The 21486-nt window shown below is 42.2% G+C and overlaps 1 protein-coding gene across 2 annotated transcripts in view; it reads right to left on the bottom strand.

The window, feature by feature from the left end:
- Mgat5 (alpha-1,6-mannosylglycoprotein 6-beta-N-acetylglucosaminyltransferase) overlaps positions 1 to 21486 on the bottom strand; it is a 338013-nt gene that overhangs the window by 126014 nt on the left and 190513 nt on the right. For both annotated transcript variants that reach the window (XM_076866214.2, XM_076866215.2), the window contains 2 exons: positions 15370 to 15446; positions 13879 to 13968 (listed from right to left, as the gene is read on the bottom strand). In XM_076866214.2, the coding sequence (XP_076722329.1) occupies positions 13879 to 13968; positions 15370 to 15446 (167 nt within the window). The remainder of the gene's footprint in view (positions 1 to 13878; positions 13969 to 15369; positions 15447 to 21486) is intronic.

The raw sequence follows: 21486 nt of genomic DNA, 5'->3' as shown, positions 1-21486 counted from the left end.
CTCGAAATCTTTAATAGTATCCTGTAATTTACCCAAGTCAATTCAAAAATAGAAAACCATCTGAATTCACAGTAACACGCACACAGCAATCAATAGAGGAGCAGAACCATTACTGTAATAACCTTCGATTGGAAGACAAAACTCCTTGGACATGAGCTAATCTTTTTTAAGCATTCATCTTAGGACACAAAATGAGGAGGCAGCAAAAGCAAAGACAAGCCAGGCTAGAACTTTGGAACATTGATGCATATTCCAGCGAGGGCCCTGTCAATCACTCTTCTGTGAGCGAGGAGATATAAAATAAGACAATTTGGTTTTTGACATTCTTACTCCTGGTGATTTAGCCTTCTTTGAACTAAGAAGGTTTTGAAGCTTAATCATGAGGATTGTGAATCGAGGGTTGTGAATCAAAGAGTTCTCCAAGTCCCTAAAAAATTCTAACTAGGTCAGGATTATTTTCAAGGTCCACAAGATGGACAATTCATTATGTTTAAAAGAAACTGCTGGTAGATACACATATAGCTCACATTAGAGTTTAAAGGGAATGAAGAAGTAATAAAGTAGTTGTAAAAATGAAAAATGATAGATGACTCCAGAGGTCTATATGCAGGTTGGTACACATATATGGCATATGCTATAGTTATATTCTTAAAACAAAACAAAATAGAACAATTGTCTATGTTGTGGTCACTTCTTTCACTATTAATGAAAATTGTTTTGTTTTAGTGGATCACTGACATACATATTTCATGCTATATTTTTCAGATGGAAAGTATAGTCAGAACTAAGTGGAAAAAATGTGCAAGAGAAACCAGATTATCTTGGATAACTGTGTTATGGGTGCTTTTAATTTTTCTGTTAATCTGCATATTGTGATTTTTATAACAAACATTAATGAATAGAATATACATGACATTATTACATAAATATATAATCATTTACTTCAGGCTGAGAATAGGTCAACCTCTGTGAAAAATATAAACACAAAAACTTGTGTGCACAATATCATTTGATACATAGAGGACCCTATGATGTAATATTGTCACTATGCTTCATGTGGGGGGAGAGGAGGGATCAAGGCACATGGGAAGTTGCCAAGGTAACTCTGTGTGTGGCAGGACTGGATGACAACTTCACCTTAAGGCCAAGGTTAGTAAGAGACAAGAGAGAGGCTCAACGGGGAAGGAGTACAGAATCCAGAATTAGTCAAAATGGATTACATGTACAACTCTACAAAGAACTATGCATGTAATAAACCATCTGCCTTTTGTGCTTTCTTGTCTACAAAGTGAAGGAGCTTGATAATGTGACCAGTTTCATTCTATTATCTGCTAAGATCAGAAAGGAAGCCAGGCACGGTGGTGCACACCTGTAATCCCAGTGGCTGTGGAGGCTGAGGCAGGAGGATTTCGAGTTCAAAGCTAGCTTCAGCAAAGGTGACTTTGTGAGACCCTATCTCTAAATAAAATACAAAATAGGGCTGAGGATGTGGCTCATTGGTTGAATGCGCCTGAGTTCAATCCTCAGTAGCCCCACGTCAAACAAGAGAAAGAACAATCAGAAAGAGAATTTCATATCATCCTCTTACATCAGTTATATTCAAATAAGTAAAACTGTCATTTATGCACACACAAGTAATTTGTTATACTAATGACACAGTAAATGAAGTTACTTATTAATGACTATGCTACAAAAATCTAAAAAGACTTCTCCCTACCACACACTGCTGGTTGTTCACTCTACCTTCTAATGTTTCAAAAGGGAAATGCAGCAGCACAAGACTCCTGCACCTGGTGAGTGGCTCAGCTATCTAGACATCTCTGCACTAAACACCTGCGTTCATTAATATGTTGTCCCAGCAGCTTGCTGAGTGGTTATGCAAAGGAGACAGAGTGTGCGAGACAAAGGAGAGGAAAATGCTAGAAAGCAGCAGGAACCAAGTATATGGATCAACCCTCAACATACATCACCTTACTTGGGTGTTCAAATAATTTTGAGGGAAAGAAAGAGCATCATGCAGATGAAGATAGCAAGAAACACACTAGACATGGCAAGGGCCAAAATAACACCTGTCCCTCTCATACCAGAGCCATGCTTGCTAAGCACACAAACTAGAAGATGGGTCCTATAGCCCCATAAGCATAGTCTAGGCTCCATGTTAAGACAGTATGGCTTAAATCTTCTGTATAACATCCTTTAAAAAATCATCTAGTGTGTTCCTACCATGTAGCAGTACTAACATCAATGAAAGCAATTTCCTGCATCCAACTATTGCTCTAGTGTCTATTCTCTGCCGCAAGAGTAGTCATATTAAAGACTACACTGGATCACACTCTGTACATACTTAAATACTCTGATGGCTTCCCATCATGCTCAGAACACAACCCAGAATTAATACAAAGATTCTGTAGAATCTGACCTCCACTCTTACAGCATCAGCCTCATTGTACTCTGCTCTGTACAAATGGAACACCTTGCAAGTCCAAAAAAAATACCAAGCCCATTCTCACCTAGTCAAGATTTGCCAGATTAGGGAAAAGAGAACAAGGAAACCCGATTAAACGTAAATCTCAGATGAGCATTTAATTTTAGTGTATGTTCCATATGCTTAAAAAAAATGGTTGTTTACTTAAATTAACTGAATGCAAATGACACTGGGTATCCTACATTTTTACCTGGTAACCCCATACTTCAGGCCACCTGCATTTGCTGTTTCTCCTACCCAAAACATGCTTCCTTCCAGAGTGTTCCATGCCTTCCTTCCTCCATCTCCTCCATAAACTTCTCAGAGAAGTCTTCCTCGACTTTTACTTACCCGTTTCCTCTAAAGGCTCACCCTATTTTTTCTCAGAGGACTTACCACTTGGGGAAATTACCGTATGCATTAATTTACTATTATTGTTTGCTGCCCCTGAGTGTGAGCTTCTGAGGGCAGGAACTTCATCTGACTACTCATCACATCCCCATCCCAACAGTGTCCAGCCCGGAGGGTACTCCATCAACATCCACTGAGTAACGAGTGAACAAAGAGATGATGTGCGCAGTAAAGATGCTCATGGTAATATCCTCTTTTTCACTTGACCACTTTCATTTTATTAGGCCCTTTCAACACCACAGTAAGGCAAGGGGGTTTTCATTTTGACCTCTGTTAGGAGAAACGAGACTAAAAACTCAAACAAAAGCTTAAAGCCATGCAGCTAGATGGTAGATCCAGACAGTCAATCAATCACCTTATGTGTTCTTCCATGTTAATCCCTCTTTGTCTATAAGAGATGTGTTCCAAGACCTTCCATGGATAGTACCAAACTCCACATATGCTGTGTTTTCCTATATGTACATACCTCTGAGAGAGCTTAATTTATATAAAAAAGTAAAAAGTGAACAATACTAATAATAAAGTAGGAAAATTAAAATTGTGCTATAATAAAAGTTATTTGAAACTGATGAACTGGCCAGGCACAGTGACGCATGCTATAATCCCAGTGTCTCTCAAGGCTGAGGCAGAAGAATCACAAGTTCAGAGTCAGCCTCATCAGTTTAGTAAGGCCTTAAGTAACTTAGTGAGACCCCATATCAAAATAAAAAATATAAAGGGCTGGGGATGTGGACAAGTGATAAAGCACTCCTGGGTTCAATCCCCAGTACTAAAACAACAACAACAAAAAAAAAAAAAAAAAAAAAAAATCCAAAAAGCAAAAAAACCTGATGAACTGTTTTTCTTTTTTTTCTGGAATTTTCCATTTAAGTCTGCACTTAACTGTGGGTAACTGAGACTGCATGAAGCAAGACTGAAGGGGAGGGGGAACTTTTATAATACTGCACTGTTGCCCCTTCACAGGAATACTATAAACACAAAGCACAGAACCGGCTACATGCAGGAGAGAATCAAGGGCTGCAGTGACCCCGGAGAGATCGGCTCAGGAAGCAAGAAAGGAGCAGGACCCAAAGAGAAGCGGCAGTAAGTCTTCAATGTGCCACAAAACCAGTGGGATTCTAATGAGATGATGACACAGAGTTCCCAGCATCCATCCCAAATCACGGTGGGAGAAAAGTCAATTTTCCTTCACACAGGAGGGGTGGCAAATGAATTCCTCTGTAGCCAATCACACAAGTTACACATGCCGACACGCTTCTCAGACCACCTCATGCTAGGCCCGCTTCTCGGGGCACACTGGCAGACCTGGCCCCGTCTGGTCTGCATCCACAAGAGCACATCGACAGCAAGGATCACCCAAGTTTAGGAGGTGGTCACCTTCTGGAGACCAAGGACTTAGTGCTTTGGTGTTCAGTGTGCAATTTTGCCGGGCGTGCAGAGGTAGGCAAACAATGTTGAGTGATAATGAGAAAAGACTGGCAAGAAAGCTGTGGCTTCTAATTGGCTCATTCCATTTTAATAGTCTAATTTGATCCCTCACAATCTCTCATAGATATATTAAGAGAGCATTACAGTAAACTTGTTAATACATGCTCTAAATGTCCCTGCTTCACGTTTCAACCCAAATGTCTTAGCAGATTTTAATGTCACGAATTTTACAGTGACTTTTTTTTTCAAGATAAGAAGGTTATAGCTGAAAGAAGTTATCCACTCAGAATAACAACAACATATTCAAAGCAATTTTTAAAAATATGCTTTGAATATGATCACTCATTCAATAAGCATATGTCCAGCATCACTCTACAGAAGACAAAACAGAGATCTCTTAGGAGATTACTATTCTTGTACTTGAAATTAATCTTGGAGGTTGATGATCCTCAGGGCCTTTGTACTTGCCATCTCTACTTCCTGTTAAAACACCTGTCAGATGTCTGCACTTGTTTCTCCCTCACCTCCTTCAAACACCATTTCCTTCCCTTCCTTAGTAGGCCCTTATCTGAGCACTGTCCAAAATGACCCCATCAGTTCTCATGAGCATGTCTGGTATGTTTTGTTTTATTTTTCTCTATGGCACTTACAGTCTGAGAGATTATATACTTTATGTTACTATCTCCTTTCATAAAGCATAATCTTAATGAGGAATGTTCATCGTTAATTTCCTAGCACCCAGAAAATCCCAAGGGCAGAGAATGCCCCTAGTGGCCTGACTGTGCATTACTTCCCACAAAGATGAACAAGGGTCCTTAAGAAATGACTGATTCCCAGGTCTGGCATCAACTGTGTAAGATGAACCTACAAGACCTTGTCAAACCGGGAAACAAGAAAACTATTAAGGGTTGGAGATGTATCTCAATGCCAGAGTGCTCGCCTAGCATGTGCAAAGCCCTGGGTTCAGTCTGTAGTACTACCAAAAATAAAGAGGGAAAAATATTAAAATACCAGGGTCATGCCAAAAAGATATAGAAGGCAATATGAATATGTTCCCACTGACCAGTGCAGGGACAACTGACAATCAGCAAGAAAATAATTGCAATGGATCAAATTTATCAGATATGTTTCTTCAATTATTTTGTAATGATAACACAACAAAAGCATATTAACAATCAAAAGAGCCAAAAGTTCAAAAAGTGCTGGTCACCAGTGCAAGATGCTAGTAAAACAACTTAGAAATAAAGATTTTTTGCTGGGCATGGTAGTGTACACTTGTAATCCTCAGGAAGCTGAGGCAGGAGGATTACAAGTTCAAAGCCAGCCTCAGCAAATTAGAGAGGCCCTATCTCTAAAAAAAAAAAAAAAAAATATTTCAGCAGTCTGGGGATAGGGCTCAGTGGTTTTGAGCCCCCAGGTTCAATCCCTGGTACCTGCTTTCCACCCAAAACAGTTTCTATATGAACAATTTCTCAGAATGACCAAATAAGAGATGAGAAATCACATCACAGAAGTATTTCTAATGTATTAAAAAGGAACCCCAAGGCTGGGGGTGTAGGTCAGTGGTACAGCACTTGGCAACCATATCCTGAGAGTCTCTTTTAAAAACACATATTGAAATATTTACAGATGATAGGATGTTTGTGATCTGTTTCAAAAAAAATGGAGCAGGGGGAAGGTATAAATGAACTGAGACTGGCCATGAGCTGCCAACTGAAAGGACTGGGTCAAGGGCACAACTCATCTCTATTGTATATGTCTCAAATTTTTCAAATTAAAAAAGTTTAAAACAACAATTTAGCTGGGTGCACTGGCACACACCTGTAATCCCAGCAGCTTGGGAGACTGAGACAGGAGGATCACAAGTTCAAAGCCAGCTTCAGCAACTTAGCAAGATCCTGTCTCAAAATAAAAAAGTAATACAAAGGGCTGGGGAAGTGGCTCAGTGGTTAAACAACACTAGGTTCTATCCCCATCACCCCCACCCAAAAACAAATAAGCAAAACAAAAATTTTAAAACTAATTGTGGGGCATGCACTAGAAATGACAAGAGGCAATATTTACAAGTGTGTAAAAAACAAATTGAATATACTCTTTGAAGTTATTGACAGACACATGTATTTCAAGAAGCCAAGAAGCAGTAGTTTCAGGCTTGGCAAGTCTTGCTCTTTCTTCTGATTTTTGGGAGGTGGAGGCCAGAAGTATCTGAAACCCACAGACAATCCAGGAGCATCACAGAGAACAACTTGGTAGAAGTTGGGGGACAGAGTAGAGAAATCAGACACAAACTGTAAACTCAGTGCTGTTTTTTCAAAAAAATCTTCATTTGCTAAGAACATCTTCAAACTCAGGTAGTAAGAGCAATGAATACACACAGATGAAAAAGATACAAAAAAAAAAAAAAAAAAAGCTGAACTGAGGAAACGGAAAGAACATGATCACAAATTTCTCACACTAGCTCTACTGCCAAGAAATCTTATCTGGCAGAGGGGAATTTCCCATTTCACACAGCTCACCATGTACGAGGCGTTTGTTGATATTCTCAGACAACAGCCTAGTGGTATTATTCCAGTACTTCCTGACCCATCCCCAAATATTAGGTTTCTCTCATTCAGGTTTTCTCCTGCCAACTAAACAGTCAATTCTTTCTCGTGGTCCACTTTGACAAATTAGTCTGTGAGACACCATTTCCAAGTTATCTTTAACAGCCAACACAGCCCATAAATCCAAATCATTGTGCTGGTTATTAGGATTTCATTTCATGCTCGCATTCACAAACATTTAAGCTTTCAACCTTTCCTGTTGGGCATTAATCTTGGCATTAATCAAAGGATTAAGTATGCTGAATTTAAACTCAAGGTTAATAGCATGCTCAGCCAATATTAGTTTTACATATTGCCAAGGGAAAACAGAAAGAGGCAAAGACCTTTATGCATGTTGTTCATGAAATATAAGAAATGGATTGATGGGTAATTCATGAAATTGCTTCTTTTGTTCTATTATAAAGGACACCCACATGTGTGTGCACACACACACACATGTGCACATGTACCAGTCTCAATTAGCATTTGAAGCAATAGTCTGTACACATCTAAAGATCTAGTAATCAATCACTGGATAACTTCATTATTTCAGATTGACTATACTTGCAATGGCAATGCAAGTGATTAAAAAAATAACAAATAAATTAAGAATCCTGGAGAGGTGTGCTGCTTGCTAGTTTCTGAAACAATAATATGAAAAGAAAAATGTGTGGGTGTCAAATAGATCAGCAACATCCATCAATATAATATCAATAGGGGTGAAGAAATTCATGCTAAATTTTATAAAAGCTGATAGCAATAAAAGGCTCTGCAGACAGCCAAGTTAATATACCTGAAACAATGACATTCAGAGTAATTATTTTATAGGGCCCTGTCTCTATAACGGGAGTAGTTACATGGCTCACAAAAACAGATACAGAAAATGATCTGCCTGATGTTCTGGAAATACAAGGCTGCTTAATAAATCATTCATTCACTCCTATCACTTAGAATGGCTGACACTTGATTTTTATGAGTTATATCCTCAAGAGAAGGTAGTGGGGTCTCTTTTGTGAGAGCAGTATCAAAATTATGGCATATTAGAAAATTAGCAATAAAAATTAATTAATTGAATCTAGCTAAATAGAGCCACATTTGAAACCCAGGCGATTTAAGTAAAAGGCTGAATGCAAAGTCAATTCCTATAAATTACATGCCTGAGTTTTCTTTGGGATCAAGGAGCAGCAAAGAGACGTCTGAGCTATCTGTGACTTGGGTTTCCATTAACCATTGGAACTGATGAGTGGTTTAAATGAGATTGGGTATTTGAGGTGTCCACCTTATAGTGGGGGCTCAATGATGCTTCATTCTCTCTGCCACCCAGAGACCCCCCAAAACAAGGGCACCTCTTTCACCACAATGGTCCTGCCCATTCCAGGCCATAGGGCAGTGTCAGACATATAACAAGCAGTCACAGGGATACTATAAGGGGTCAGTCATTCTGATGGCTTCACTTCCTACATGATTAACCAAAAATGATCTGTAGATCACACATAATGAGGGCAAAAGTGGAAGTTTCTAAATCTGTAATTCAGTGGGATCTGGCCACTGAGACAACCCTAAGAAGAAGGAAGGAAGGAAGGAAGGAAGAAAGAATGCCACTTATTAAGACAGGGCTGGGGCTGGGGCTGAGCAGTGGAGTGCTAGGCTAGCATGAGCATGGCCCTGGGTTCGAGCCTCAGCATCACATAAAAATAAAGAAAATGAAGGTATTGTGTCCAGCTACAACTAAAAAAAATAAATATATATTTAAAAAAAAAAACACAGTTCTGCATCTGATGCTGCAATTCACCTGGTAACTGAAAAGATGAGGCATTTTACTTTATTTCCTTGTGAGATCTGTCAAACTTCTAGTGTTAAACATAGATAGAAAAAAGAATTGGCTTTTTCAATAGGATAACTAGAACAAAAGTCACTGGGGCATATGCTGATCAAGTTGAGAAGCCAAATAAGGATATCCCTCTAGGTTATCTTATCACCTGCTAGAGAAATCTGGCATATGATATGGGAAATTATCAATCTTCAGGGTTCAATGAAGTAAGAAAACAAGGAGAGAGGAGAGAGGGGAAGGAGAAATGGGGGAGAGACATAAAAGGAAAAAATAAACCAAAAGCAGACCAGCAAACCCCAACAATGACTGAGGTATTATCTAGGATTTAAGATACTAGATGGGAATTAATTGAAGGAATTAATTGGCTTTGGAAACCGTCTCTGCCAAATTCACATTAACAATTATAGTGGGTATACTGACTCCATATACACCAGCTCCCAATTTAAATGCAAACACAAGCATCATATCCAGAGATAAGCAGGCAAGGGGAAATGTGCTTTCCATTAAAAATAAAAGGGGGGGGAGGTAAAGGGCATGCTAATTAGCTTGATTTGGTCTTTTACAATATATGAGTGTATCAAAACATTGTGTTGCACAAACTTAGACAATTTCTATTTTTCAATTTAAAAAAAGCATCAAGGGAACAGTTGAATTTCTAAATTACCAGAAGTCAAAGGATCTAAAGTTAAATCAGATTTGGTGAGCGAGAACCATACATTGATTTTAATTCTAAAATGGAACCAAAAGTCCACTACTTATAACGTCCAAGGCTAAGTGACAGTCCACAACTATCTTCAAATAATGATGACACTGAAAACCATAAATGTATCAGTTATGTTGATTGCCTGTCTTCCATTTCTAGGCTCTGCTCTAAGTACTTTCTCATAGAAACGAGAATCTTCACAATACACTCAAGGTAAGGGCTTTCAAAACCAAACAAAAATTAAAACTAATGGTTACTAAAGGAAGAACCCCAGGCATGAAGAAGTTGAGTCACTTTCCCAAAATCTCAGAACATAGAAAACAGGAGAAATGGAAGCTGAAGTTCAGTTATGAGGCTCTAAGGCAGTAAGTAATCCTATTGAAGTGACCATCACGGTGAAACTTTTGAACTCTTACAAGGTAACTTGATGATGCTTTGATTAAAAAAAAAAAAAAAAAAAAATTTAAAGTCCTGGTTCAGGGTTATTTTTAGAATAAAACTTTAAAAAAGAGGTTCCTAGCACTCTCCCAAGAGAAACCATCTCTATCCTTCCTGGATCATTCTTCCTCTCCCATCTGACTCTTAGGATGAGCACACAGCATGATGGAAAGAAAATGAGTTCTCAGTAGTTGACAATAGATGATTATGACAGATGTTCAATAAGTGCTCACTTAGAATTTGCCTGAACAAAAGGGAAAACCTGATCATCTGCAGAAAAGAGTGATTGAGTAATGAATTCCCATTCTACACCTTGTGACTACAAGAATCAGGTCCTGAAAGGAAACACTCTGTCTCCAGAGTAAGTACAGATGACCCACGCAGAGCCCAGTCTGTCCAGCAGTCCTTTCAGTTTTGCTTCAGAACCTTGCTTTTCTTTCCTTTCAGCTCTATCCTTCCTCCATTGGAAACGGGAAGTGGGCAGTGGTCTCAAAGGAAGGAAACAGGTCATGAATAATTGCAGTCCCATTCTAGCAGGTGGAGGTCCCCCCCCCCTTTGGTACTGTGGATTGAACCTAGGGGCACTAAACCACTGAGCAACAACCCCAGACCTTTTATTTATTTACTTATTTTTTTATGAGACAGGGTCTCATAGGGCCTCCCTAAGTTGTTGAAGCTGGCTTTGAACATATGATCTTCCTGCCTCAGCATCCTGAATTGCTGGGATTACAGGAATGTACCACTGCACCTGGCTTTTCAGTGGTCTTTACTGCACCCCGACACCTTCCCAGCTCCTGCCTCAGAGATGGAGAGGAAGCTGACGTGGGAATGTAAAATCCTCTATCCTGTCCTCAGTCCTCTCCTTCTTGGGAAGGTGTGAAATTGGCTCGGTTTGTCAATCACAGTGCACAGTTGGATTCTGGCTATATTCTATCACAGGGAAAGGGGAAGAAAACTTGAAAATTAAATTGAATGAGAAGCCTCTTCCTCGGGGCAGGAAAGGTACTTCTAATTGACTTCTCACTGGAGTGAAGGTTCATTTGTAGCCCTAAGCCTTAACCCCCTACAGAAGGAAATGATAATTTAGGCCACCGGCCACCCAAGTCACAAATAAGAAACACACAGAGATAACCAGTAGTCAGACGGCCCCTGGCATATGCCTATAATCCCAGCAACTCAGGAGGCTGAGGCAGGAGGATTGCAAGTTGCAGGCCAGCTTCAGCAACTTAGCAACACCCCGTCTCAACATTGAAAAAAGGGGTAGATGTGGGCCTGGGGATGTAGCTCAGTGGTAGAGGTTCAGTCTTCAGTAGAACAAAAACATAAAAATAAAAATGCATTTGCTAGCAGCCTGCTAATGAGGCAAAGCACAAGCCCAACTCTTGAACTTTTAATTTCCAAGAGGTTCTAAACTCATTTATTCTGAGGTTCTCATGATGGCCATTGAACAACTTGTCAAAAAAATTTTTTTAAAAAAGTCTGTGGGACTGGAAGTATAGCTCAGTGATAGAGCATATGAGAAGCCCTGGGTTCAATCCCCTGCACTATACAAAAAAAAAAAAAAAAGTGTGATTTGAATCTACTAAAGAAAGAGGGAATGATCAAAAAAGAGAGGCAAACTCCATAGAATGCAGGGATACATGCTGGCATGCTGGATACCAATACTGACCTGACTTCTGTAATCAAAAGAGGACTGCCCCTGTCACCTTATGAAACAGAAAAGAAAGGCACCTGAATCCCACTAAGAGACCCAAGTGGCGGGAATATGAGGTTAAGGGGTCATTCTATAAGCTGGTCCTACCAAGCTGACCTTCATATGCAGAAGACATGTGGATCCAAAATGCCCCCATAAGAAGAACATAAGTTACTCTGAAGCGGGGACTTTTGTGACTCTTACACAGACCAAGTTTCAGAAGTCAGGGAGAGAGCTGGGGTGGTGGCTCAGAGGTAGAGCACCCACCTAGCAAGAGTGAGGCCCTGGGTTCAACCCTCAGCACCACATAAACATAAATAAATAAAGATATGGTGTCCAACTACAACTAAAAAATAAATATTAAAAGAAAAGAAGTCAGGGAGATAAGGATCATTCACCCTAACCATAAAATCTATATCTAGAGGACCCAATCAGCACTGTGACCCAGCATGGGCCACAATGACCTAACATTGCCCTGGACCTTTACCACGCACAGTGAGGACTTAGGAGACTGATATCATTCTGTTGTCAGTCAAAAGTCAAGAGGTGGACATGGGCGGGACTCTCTGGAAGCTCTCCTTGGACCCCCAATGAAACTGGAGGGAAGGAGGGGCATTTTGTTCGTCTCCTCTCTGAGAGGACTCACTCTCTCCTTGAGAGTGTCCCCTTGTCCTATCCCTTCAATGAAAGTATGCCTAGTCCTCTTGAGAGACATGTCTGAAATCTTTCTGATGTGATTGAAAGAGCCAGCAAGAAAGGACCACTCCAGTGGTCTCAGCTCTACCGCGGGAACTTGCCCTGTAACATCACAACGAAAACTATGGCAAAGACATTTAATTTAGCTTCAAAACTGGAGTCATTTTCCGTGGAGCACCGGGGAGCTATTAATGTTGGCTAAATGGCAATATCAACAGCACACACAAATAGGATTGGACAAAAAAGAAACGGCAGCAGAAAGCCCACTGAGCTGCATCCTCTGAAACTGGTCTGCACCTGTTTCATCAGCCCCGAGGGCTGGCCTGGCCATCAGTGGGAGAAGGAGAAATAGCAGGGTTTGGTTCCCTAGAGGTTCTTCCCCTTCAGCTCCTTCTGGATAGACCTTAACACCTCTCCACTCCTTGACTTTCCTAAAGGTGAAATGAAGATCATTGAAGCCTACAGCAAATCCTGTGTGGTCTGGAAAATGCTCTGCAATCCTTATTTAAAACAAAAACAAAAACAAACAAACAAAAAAAAAAACAAAAAGCTGCTATTTAAATTCAAGGGTGCAATAACAGAAGTAAGAGAAGGCAAAAGTAACTGATTCAACCTTTAAGAAAAGGGCTAACTCTGGCCACATGACAAGAAGCTCAGTATCACTAAAAAAGGAAATGCAAACCAAAACCACAGTGAGTTTTACCACTTACATCCATAAAGATGGCTGCTATCGAAAACACAGAAGGTACCAAGTATTGGTGAAGATGTGGAGAATCTGGAACCCTTGTTCTTGGTGGCAATGTAAAGTGGTATAACTGTCACAGAAAACAGTACAGTAGGTCCTCAAGAAATGAAAAATAGAATTATTGAGTGATCCTGTAATCCCATTATGGATATATACTTTCCAAAGAACTGAAAGCAAGGTATTCAAGAGAAAATTATACACCCAGGCTCAAAGCATCATTATTCACAAAAGCCAAAGGGAGAAGCAACCCAAGTGTTCACAGATAGGTGGACAAATAAGCAAATGGTAGTATATACACACGGTGGCATATGGTTCGGTCTTAAAACGGAAAGAAACTCTAACACATACTACAACTTGAAGATTAGTGAAGTGAGCCAGATGCAAATTATACGATTTTGTTTTTAGGGGGTAACTAGAATAGTCAAGTTCAAAGAGACAGAAAGTAGAATGATGGCTGCTAGACGCTAGGGGACAGAGGTGTGGAATTAGTGCTAACTAGGTACAGAGTTTCAGTTGTGCAAGATGAAAATGGTTCTGGAGATGGGTGGCACTGATGTTTGCACAACACTGTGGAAGTACTCAATGCCACTGAATTGGTCTTAAACGTGGTTCAGATGGTAGATCTCACATTATCTGTTTTTCGCAATAGGAAAAATTGAAGGAAAAAAGTGAACAGCTAACTCAAGCCTGTTTTTTTACTAAGGAAAAAAAAAAAATCTTTGAGAGGTGGGGAGAATAATGACAAAGAGACCATAGGTCCTCCGTATAAAAACAACACCACATATTTTGAAACTTTTCAAATTCCAGGCTCAGCCACAAAACAGCTTAACCACACACATGCACACTCCCCCCCCCCCCGCCAGAGCCACAGGAAGCGAGCTACTTACCTCACTGAGGTAAATAAAAAAAGAGCAGGTGGACCCATCCACTCCATAGTCTGCGTAGCAGGGATCCGAGCGCCACATATCTTTCATCCACTGAAATGACAAGAACACACATGAACACCTTTCAGCTCTCCATTCCCTGGGCTCCTACCCATCTGCTGAGAGAAGGAGGGGGTATAAAGGGTGATAGCAGGGTGAATGGTTCAAACCATAGCTTAACAACAGAGCAAGGGGGTTGCTGAGCCAAGATGACCAGATGTTCAACACCTGGAGCACCCACAGGAAGACACTGGCTTCAGCTAGGCCACAGCTGGGGCGATTACTATAGAGTGAGGCCAGGAGATGCCATGCCTAGCAGAGTTTTATCAAGGCCAAATGCACATCTTCTGGAAACTAGGGTTTCACCAGTGCCTGAAACACAGAGTATGTGCAGGTGGGCCTGAGTGCAATTTGGGCATCGGGGAGCACCTGCTCCAAAGGAGACCAGCAAGTGCTTGCCAGGTTGGTCTCACAGTCATAACTGCAGACCTAAACTGAAACTTCTCCCTGAAAGCTACTGGGCAGGCTATACAATTTTCTTTTTAACTATAGACTTTATGTTTTAGAGCAGTGTTAGGTTCACAGCAAAAGTGAGTGGACAGTACAGAGCTTCTATGCACCCTTCTCCCCAACACACCACTCCCATCAACATCCTGCATCAGAGTGTTACATTTGCTATAATCAGTGACCTACATGGACACATCAATATCAACTCAAGACCATCATCCACATTAGGCTTCACCTTTGGTGTTGTACATTCCATAGCTTTAGATAAATGTATTATAGCATGCATCCACCGTGAAATTATCAACGGGATAGTTCATTGCCTAAATAATCTCTTCTGCTTTACCTCATGTCTCCCACCTGCCAATCCCCTGGCAACCACTAATCTCTTTACTGTCGCTATGGATTTTTTAAAAAATGTAACATTGGGCTGGGGCTGCAGGTTGGTGTAAGAGAATGTGCTTAGCATACAGGAAGCATGGGTTAGTCCCCAGCACCAAAAATAAAAAATGGTAACTCTGAAAGAGTGGCCCAGTATCGCTGGGTACTCACCACAAATGCAAATGTGGCACCAAAATTACAGCCTGGATTAAATGATCAGGAGCCTGGGTCTAAGGCGGCAGGGAGGTGGGGGTAGGGGGCAGGTGGACACTAAGAAACCCTCACAGAAGCACCCACCCACTAGAGGCTGGGAAAGAAAGCAGCATTATGGCAGGCACCCAAAGTGGGCCAGGCTCTTCCAGTGTGACCATGGAGGGTCAATGTTGACTAACTCCATGGGGTTGGCATAAGCAGAGAAGGGTCATGATGGCCACAATGCAATACTGAAGGATGGAGGCACCCCTTAAATAACTCACTTCCAGGGCTCACTCACTCACTCATTTGTATCTATGGGGGCAGGGGTAGAAGATTGAGGATGATGGAAATGAGCAGGGGATGCTTCAGCCTTACCTTGATCTTCCCCTCGCAGTGGGGGTAGCCATCCATAGGAGGCAATACACATTTTTCTTGAGCTCCATTAATGATATCTAAAAAAAAATGGAAAACAACAAAGGATACCATCAAGTCCATAAAATATACATGCCTAACATCCTTGTCAGCAGAGAGACAGGAAGAGAAACCAAAATAAGAGATGCCCATCATGGCAGCCAGGTTCTGACCCATAGAGCCTCACCAGCTCCAAACATGTTTGATTGGTCTGTGGTGAGGACCTGACTCCAGGAGACCCCACCTACAAGATGATGACCTCTGACTGGTGTGCCTTGGCTCAAAACGGTGAGTAGGCTGACCAGTGTGCTTGCTTAGAAATTTGCAAGTGAGAAACAGAGAACCAAATGAATGGGGAGCAGGAAATAAAGCCATGAGATTAGGAGTGCCTGCCAGGGTTGGGGGGGGGGGCGTGCATCCGAGGCCACAGGGGCAAAGTGAGATCATGCAGAAACTTCATGCACTCATGTGTATGAGCTCAAGAAATCAACAGGAGAAAGAAGGGCAGATAGAACTTGGGTGCAGAGGAGCAGAGAGGCACAAAACACCTGTGCCATCTTGAGGAATTCCCACTGTGGTTCCAATAGGGACAGCTCCTTACAGATATTAGATTTCCGCCAGGATTTCTTTATTGCTTTATATATTTTCTCACCACAAATCCCATTTATAGTAACTAGTACAAGTGGATTCCTTTTCCTGGTAACTATAGAATCAAAACTTAAAAAAAAAAAAAAAAAAAAAAAGAGCAGCATTCTTACAAGAAGCTTACAATCTAAGGAGAAACAGTGAACAAGCAACTGAATGGCATAGCTGACATGATTCAGGACTGGGCAAGGGAGGAGACCCAACTCAATCTCCAAAGCTCAGAGAAGGCCTCCCAGATCCAACACTAACTTAACTGAGATGTGAGGACCATGTGGGAATGGGCCAGACAATTTAAAGATGTCTTTCAGAGTACTGAGGTGGGTCCAAATGCAGGAACCCACTTAGGCTGGAAGGAAAATGTGTGAGGTACTGAGGTGAGACAGATGAGACAGGCAGCGCCCACACAGGAAAGACCTCAAATGCCACGTCAAGGACTTTGGTCTTTTCCTCAAAGAATAGTAGAGCAATAAATAGTGAAAGGTTTTAAGAAGTAGACAGTTATAAACAGATTTTTCTATAGCAATGATCATGCTGGTTGGAAATCTGGACAACTCTGTTTCATTCTCATTTTGTATCTATATTTTCCAGGAAGGTTTGGGAAATGTGACCCTTATTTATGACCAGTGGTTTTCTATATAAAGGACTAGTCAGAAATCAGATCCCAAATTGCAACATTATTTGATAAATAGTACCTTGGTGGTTATTGGGACTAAAAGAAGAAGTTAGTCCTACAGAGGATCTTAGCTGTACCTAATCCTCAAAAGCCACATCTTTCGAAAGTCTGCAACAGAAATTCATGACTTCTTGATCCGGCATTTCACTGGGACATCTCCACAGGAAGAAACACCCTCCTTATCAGGGATCAGAGGCAGCGTCTGCTGGCAGTCAAAATGAAGTTACCTAGATTGTCGGGGCCTCTGTTTTGTTATCTATAAAATGGGAATGGCTGTTGCTCTATTTCTTCTAGCTCTTACTAGCCAAGAGTTCAGCCTGGCTCAGCCACTTTTAGAAATGTGTTCTTTGTGTTTCTTCATGCTCTGCCTGCAGCTTCCCTCTCCCACTTGCTGGGGCACAGAAGTCACTAAAGCATGGGCTGCTGCATCAAAGAATACAGAGTACTTCCCAATGACTGTGACTCCCATCAGTGTTGCAAATCCTGGTTTGGCTGGGCAACACTTAACCAAGCCGCTAAACAGTAGCAGAGGTCCTGAGAAATTAGGAGTCTCCAACAGTTGCGGGATGGGGTGATCAGATGTTTTAGAGGAGATATATAGAGTGAAATGCCCAGCCCCCTACCTCCACTGCAGACACTATTCTACTTCCGGAGTGTTTAGAGACCAGAGGCTCCTGACTTGAGTGGCAGGTAGGGTGGGGTGAAGCAAATTCATTAGATGGTCCAGGAAGTAGAGCCCTGGGGCTGGACTACGAGTAGAGTACTCTTATTCAGAGTTTCAAAAATATGTGATGGCCAAGGTCACTAAACTTTTTCTAAAACACACCAGGTAGTAAGTATATAGGCAATGTGCCACACAGTCTCTCTCTCTGATGTAGTAGCCACACAAAAGAATGGGTGGGGCCACAATCTAATATAACTTTATTTACAGAATCAGATACAGACCCTTGGGTCTGCTCTGCTAGGAGACTCCCCAAAATGAGATTCCTCCTTTCTGTGAAGACCTGCTGAACTGACTCCTTCCCCAGGACTAAGGACAAAATATTCAGGGGAACTTTACCACTAAGCTTCAGTCCCAGCCCTTTCTATTTTGAGACAGGGTCTCCTTAAGTTGCTGAGGCTGGCCTCAAACTTGTGATCTTTCTGCCTCGGCCTCTCAGGACACTAGGATGACAGGTGTGCACCTTACTTGGCCGGAAGCCAGTCCTTCTAAGGAGCCCTGCAGGAATTCCTCTGCCTCTTCTGTTCTCCGCCCACCCACCGGAGGCCCCCCTTCCTTTATATAGAACTCAACCAGGGCTTGCCTCCCTGAAAACACAGTCCTCAGCCTGACCCTCTTATGCCCGGTTGGGTTTAGTTGGATTTGGCCTTGTCCTCCTTTGGGCTTCCCTGGACTCCCGGGTACACCTCTCCACCACCATCTGCTATTCTCTTTCTATCTGTCCATCTCCTGTCCCAGGGCATGAGGAACACAGGAGAAGCTAATGTCTTTTTTACTGGGTCACCAGCCACTCAGTGAATGCTGTTTGAATGAACGCAGGCAGGTTCCCGTCTTCCCCTGGATCTGACTCCTAGTCTGGGGAGGAGACTCCTGCTAGGCCACAGTTTTTACTCTTCTTCTTGACAGTTTATCAACAAATCTAACAGGGTCTCCTCTGTGATTCTATTACCTTATAGATGAATTTCCTGTCCCTTGTTTTGTGACACAGTGATGGTTCTGAATTCACAATGGGTTTCCAAAGGCTCTAATGTGCTCCAGGCTGTGGGGTGGGTGGAATCAGAGTGCAATGAACAGAAGTTCCAGCCTTCCACCACGGGGCAGAGCTGCTCCCTGAATCCGACCAAGGGCAGAACCCTCCATCGCCGCACAGCTCCTGAGGACTCTGGGCTCTTTCTCAGAGGACAGCTCCCCATTTTGTTTCCATCACGATGAAAAAAACTCAGTAAATGTTTTTATTAGTTTGTACTCACGGAGAACTTTCCAACCTGTGGAAGAGTCTGTGATCTGAGTGTGGCTAAGAAACAAAATCTTGATCTGGTAAAGGTCAATGCTAATGCTTTTCAGGGGATGCCTGTGGTTACTCTATACAAGGTCCCTTCAAAAGAGGGGGACAGACCCTGCTAAGATGTCACTAGAACGTTTTCCCTGCCATTCACCCAAGTTCTCTCTCCTGCCATTTTTTTTTTCCCCATATGATGAAAGGGGCAAACAAATACAAAGAGATGTTGACATAAGCAATGAGGCTCAGTTCTTAACTGTTGTAGAGGATTCAGTTTCGTCTCTCACCTTCAGGAAAGCCAAGCTACATCGTTGTAGTTCACCTAAAACTTCACCTCTGTACTAATTCTACAGAACTGTCAACCAGCTGTCAACAGAACAGGCAGATTACGTTGGTGTGAAAATGCCTCTGTTTTATAATGGTACCCACACAGTGTAGAAAGTGCTTGGGTACTGGGTTTAATCTAAGAGAACAAGCACTCTCTGTCATGCTTAGACTTGGGAAGAACACACAATACAGAGGCAGCGGTAGCAAATGGAGGGGTCCACACACACAGATGGGTGCTCCTGTGAAGGGTAGGCAGCATCTCCTGACTGCCACACCGATGCAGCTACGCTGGGAGACATGTGCACAGGGCAAGAGCAACATTAAACACACACTGACAGGAAACGATGACAGAGAACCAGATAGATTTTTTTTTTTTTTTCCACTCATGCTTTCCTTCCCATCTGAGGGCAGAAGGGCGGGAAGCAGGGAGTCAGGACAGGAATAAGGAGTAAAGAGATTTTGAAGGAATGGAGGAGATGGAAATACGGTGATACAAGGCAGGAAGCCAAGGTGGATGGAGGACACTAACAGGCTTAGGCAGCACTTGTCTTTCTGGAGTGCTGTCGCATACATGATCACATTTTAGACAAGGGAGTTGGTGACCTCATCTTATAGATGGGAAAGGAGAATGTTTAAAATCCTCAGCACCAGCCTCCAAACTCAGCCCAGTCGATGTGAACCTGCTGCCTGCTGTGTGCTGAAATGGGTCCTTCTGAGACATAGTCTGCACCTTCTAGAAGGTAACCACCACGTGTGTGGAGGAAGGGACCTTGTGTGGCATGTGGAAGGAGGGGTCCCATGGGGGGATATGGGAAGAGGGACCCCTGTGTGGGAGGTGGGGACACATGTAACAGTAAAAGAGGTACCTGTCAGCCTCCTGTGGCGGGTGGGGAGTGGGCAGGATTTTTGTCCAGGGGTCCAAACTCCACAGGCTTTTTCAAACAACCGAATGAACAAATGTAAAAAGGAGTAAAGAGCCCAAGTTCCCGTGAAGTGGAGAGGAACGTATCACAGAGAAACAAGGGACCGGAAATCCTCCCTCCTAATCACTGACCCAGCAACTCTGAGTTGTGGACCACAGCCTAGGGAACCTGGGCTCAAAATGAGGCAAACAGCAGCGGGAGAAGACCCTTTTCTGCTGGGAGAGGAGATGTGGATTGCTGATATTTAAAGCTTCTTGGAATTTAAAAAGAGGGCTTGTGGTTTCTTGATATGATCTTAATGAATCATTTGTTAACTGTCCTGATGCTTTTACAAGTCATATGCAAGGTTCATCAGGTACCATACAATTGATCTCTTAACTACCCCGTTTGACATACATGCATATATATATATTTTTAAGACATCAACTCTCGACTATGCAGCATAGTTCAAACATCTACTGCACACTGAAGTTAATGATAACCAGTCCTCGCTGCCGAATCAAAGAGATCTGGAAATAAGGTCACAAAAAGAGTCTCCAAAACAAAAGAGACTGAAGTCGGATGTCAATCTCAATCCTGATTCAGACAGTGCTTATAAGTGGGATGATGCATAAGAAACTCAATCAGCTCTGGGTGATGATAAAGTGATGAAGGAATAGAGGAGAACCGGTGGTAGGGAGAGGGACAGGTATCTGAAAGTGAGCCTCACACAAAGACAGGTATTCAGAGTGAAAGTTGCTCTACCATGAAGAGAGGCTGCTCTGCCAAGGCTCACTTTTCTGTACATCGATAACAGTAAAGAAGACAAGTGTTTGAAATGACATCTTTAAAAAGAATTCAAAGGACATAGTGTCATTGGCTTTTTATCTAGAACCCCCCCCCCCCAGGCATCTGAGAGGTTAAGAGTGTCTGATCCCTCACCCTGAGGGAAGGGAGAAAAGGGGCAAAGATAGAAGAAAAATGAGTTTAAAATAAATCTCTCAAAATTCAAAAAATGATGGCCATCTGAAAGTGTCACGAAACCCAGTTTGATCTTCTCACCCCGTTCCTTTACCAACAGCTGGGATCACCATCCACATTAGCAAGGGCTCCATTCAGCTCAATGGTACCTCACCCATAATTCCTCTCCAACGACAAAAGGTCTCCAGGGATTCTGTCCTGTGTGTAGGACAAGGTGGCAATTTCTCCAGGCACACCTCATATGAACATGCAGCTACACTTCTCAGAAGGCCCCAGCAAAGTGCACCCGTGTGAACCCACACTGCCTCAGCATCTCAGCAACAGCCAGGAGCTGGCTGAATCTGCACACTTGAGACCCAGCTCTTGCCAGCACCTCCATCAGCTAGCTTGGCTGCAGGAGTGAAGAGCAATAAAGCCAACAGAAATCAGCCATGGTAAAATAGTCTCCCATTAAAATGACCTCACTGGTCATTCTCAGCTTGCAAATACTCACTTAGGGCTGCTTCACAGTTTTGCTATGAGAAAAGTGATTTAATTTCTATAACGGAGCCAT

Source organism: Callospermophilus lateralis, chromosome 9 (genome assembly GCF_048772815.1).
Source record: "Callospermophilus lateralis isolate mCalLat2 chromosome 9, mCalLat2.hap1, whole genome shotgun sequence".
Lineage (NCBI taxonomy): Eukaryota > Metazoa > Chordata > Mammalia > Rodentia > Sciuridae > Callospermophilus > Callospermophilus lateralis.
The sequence above is the reverse complement of the archived record's forward strand: the minus strand, read 5'-3'. Positions and strand labels throughout refer to the sequence as shown.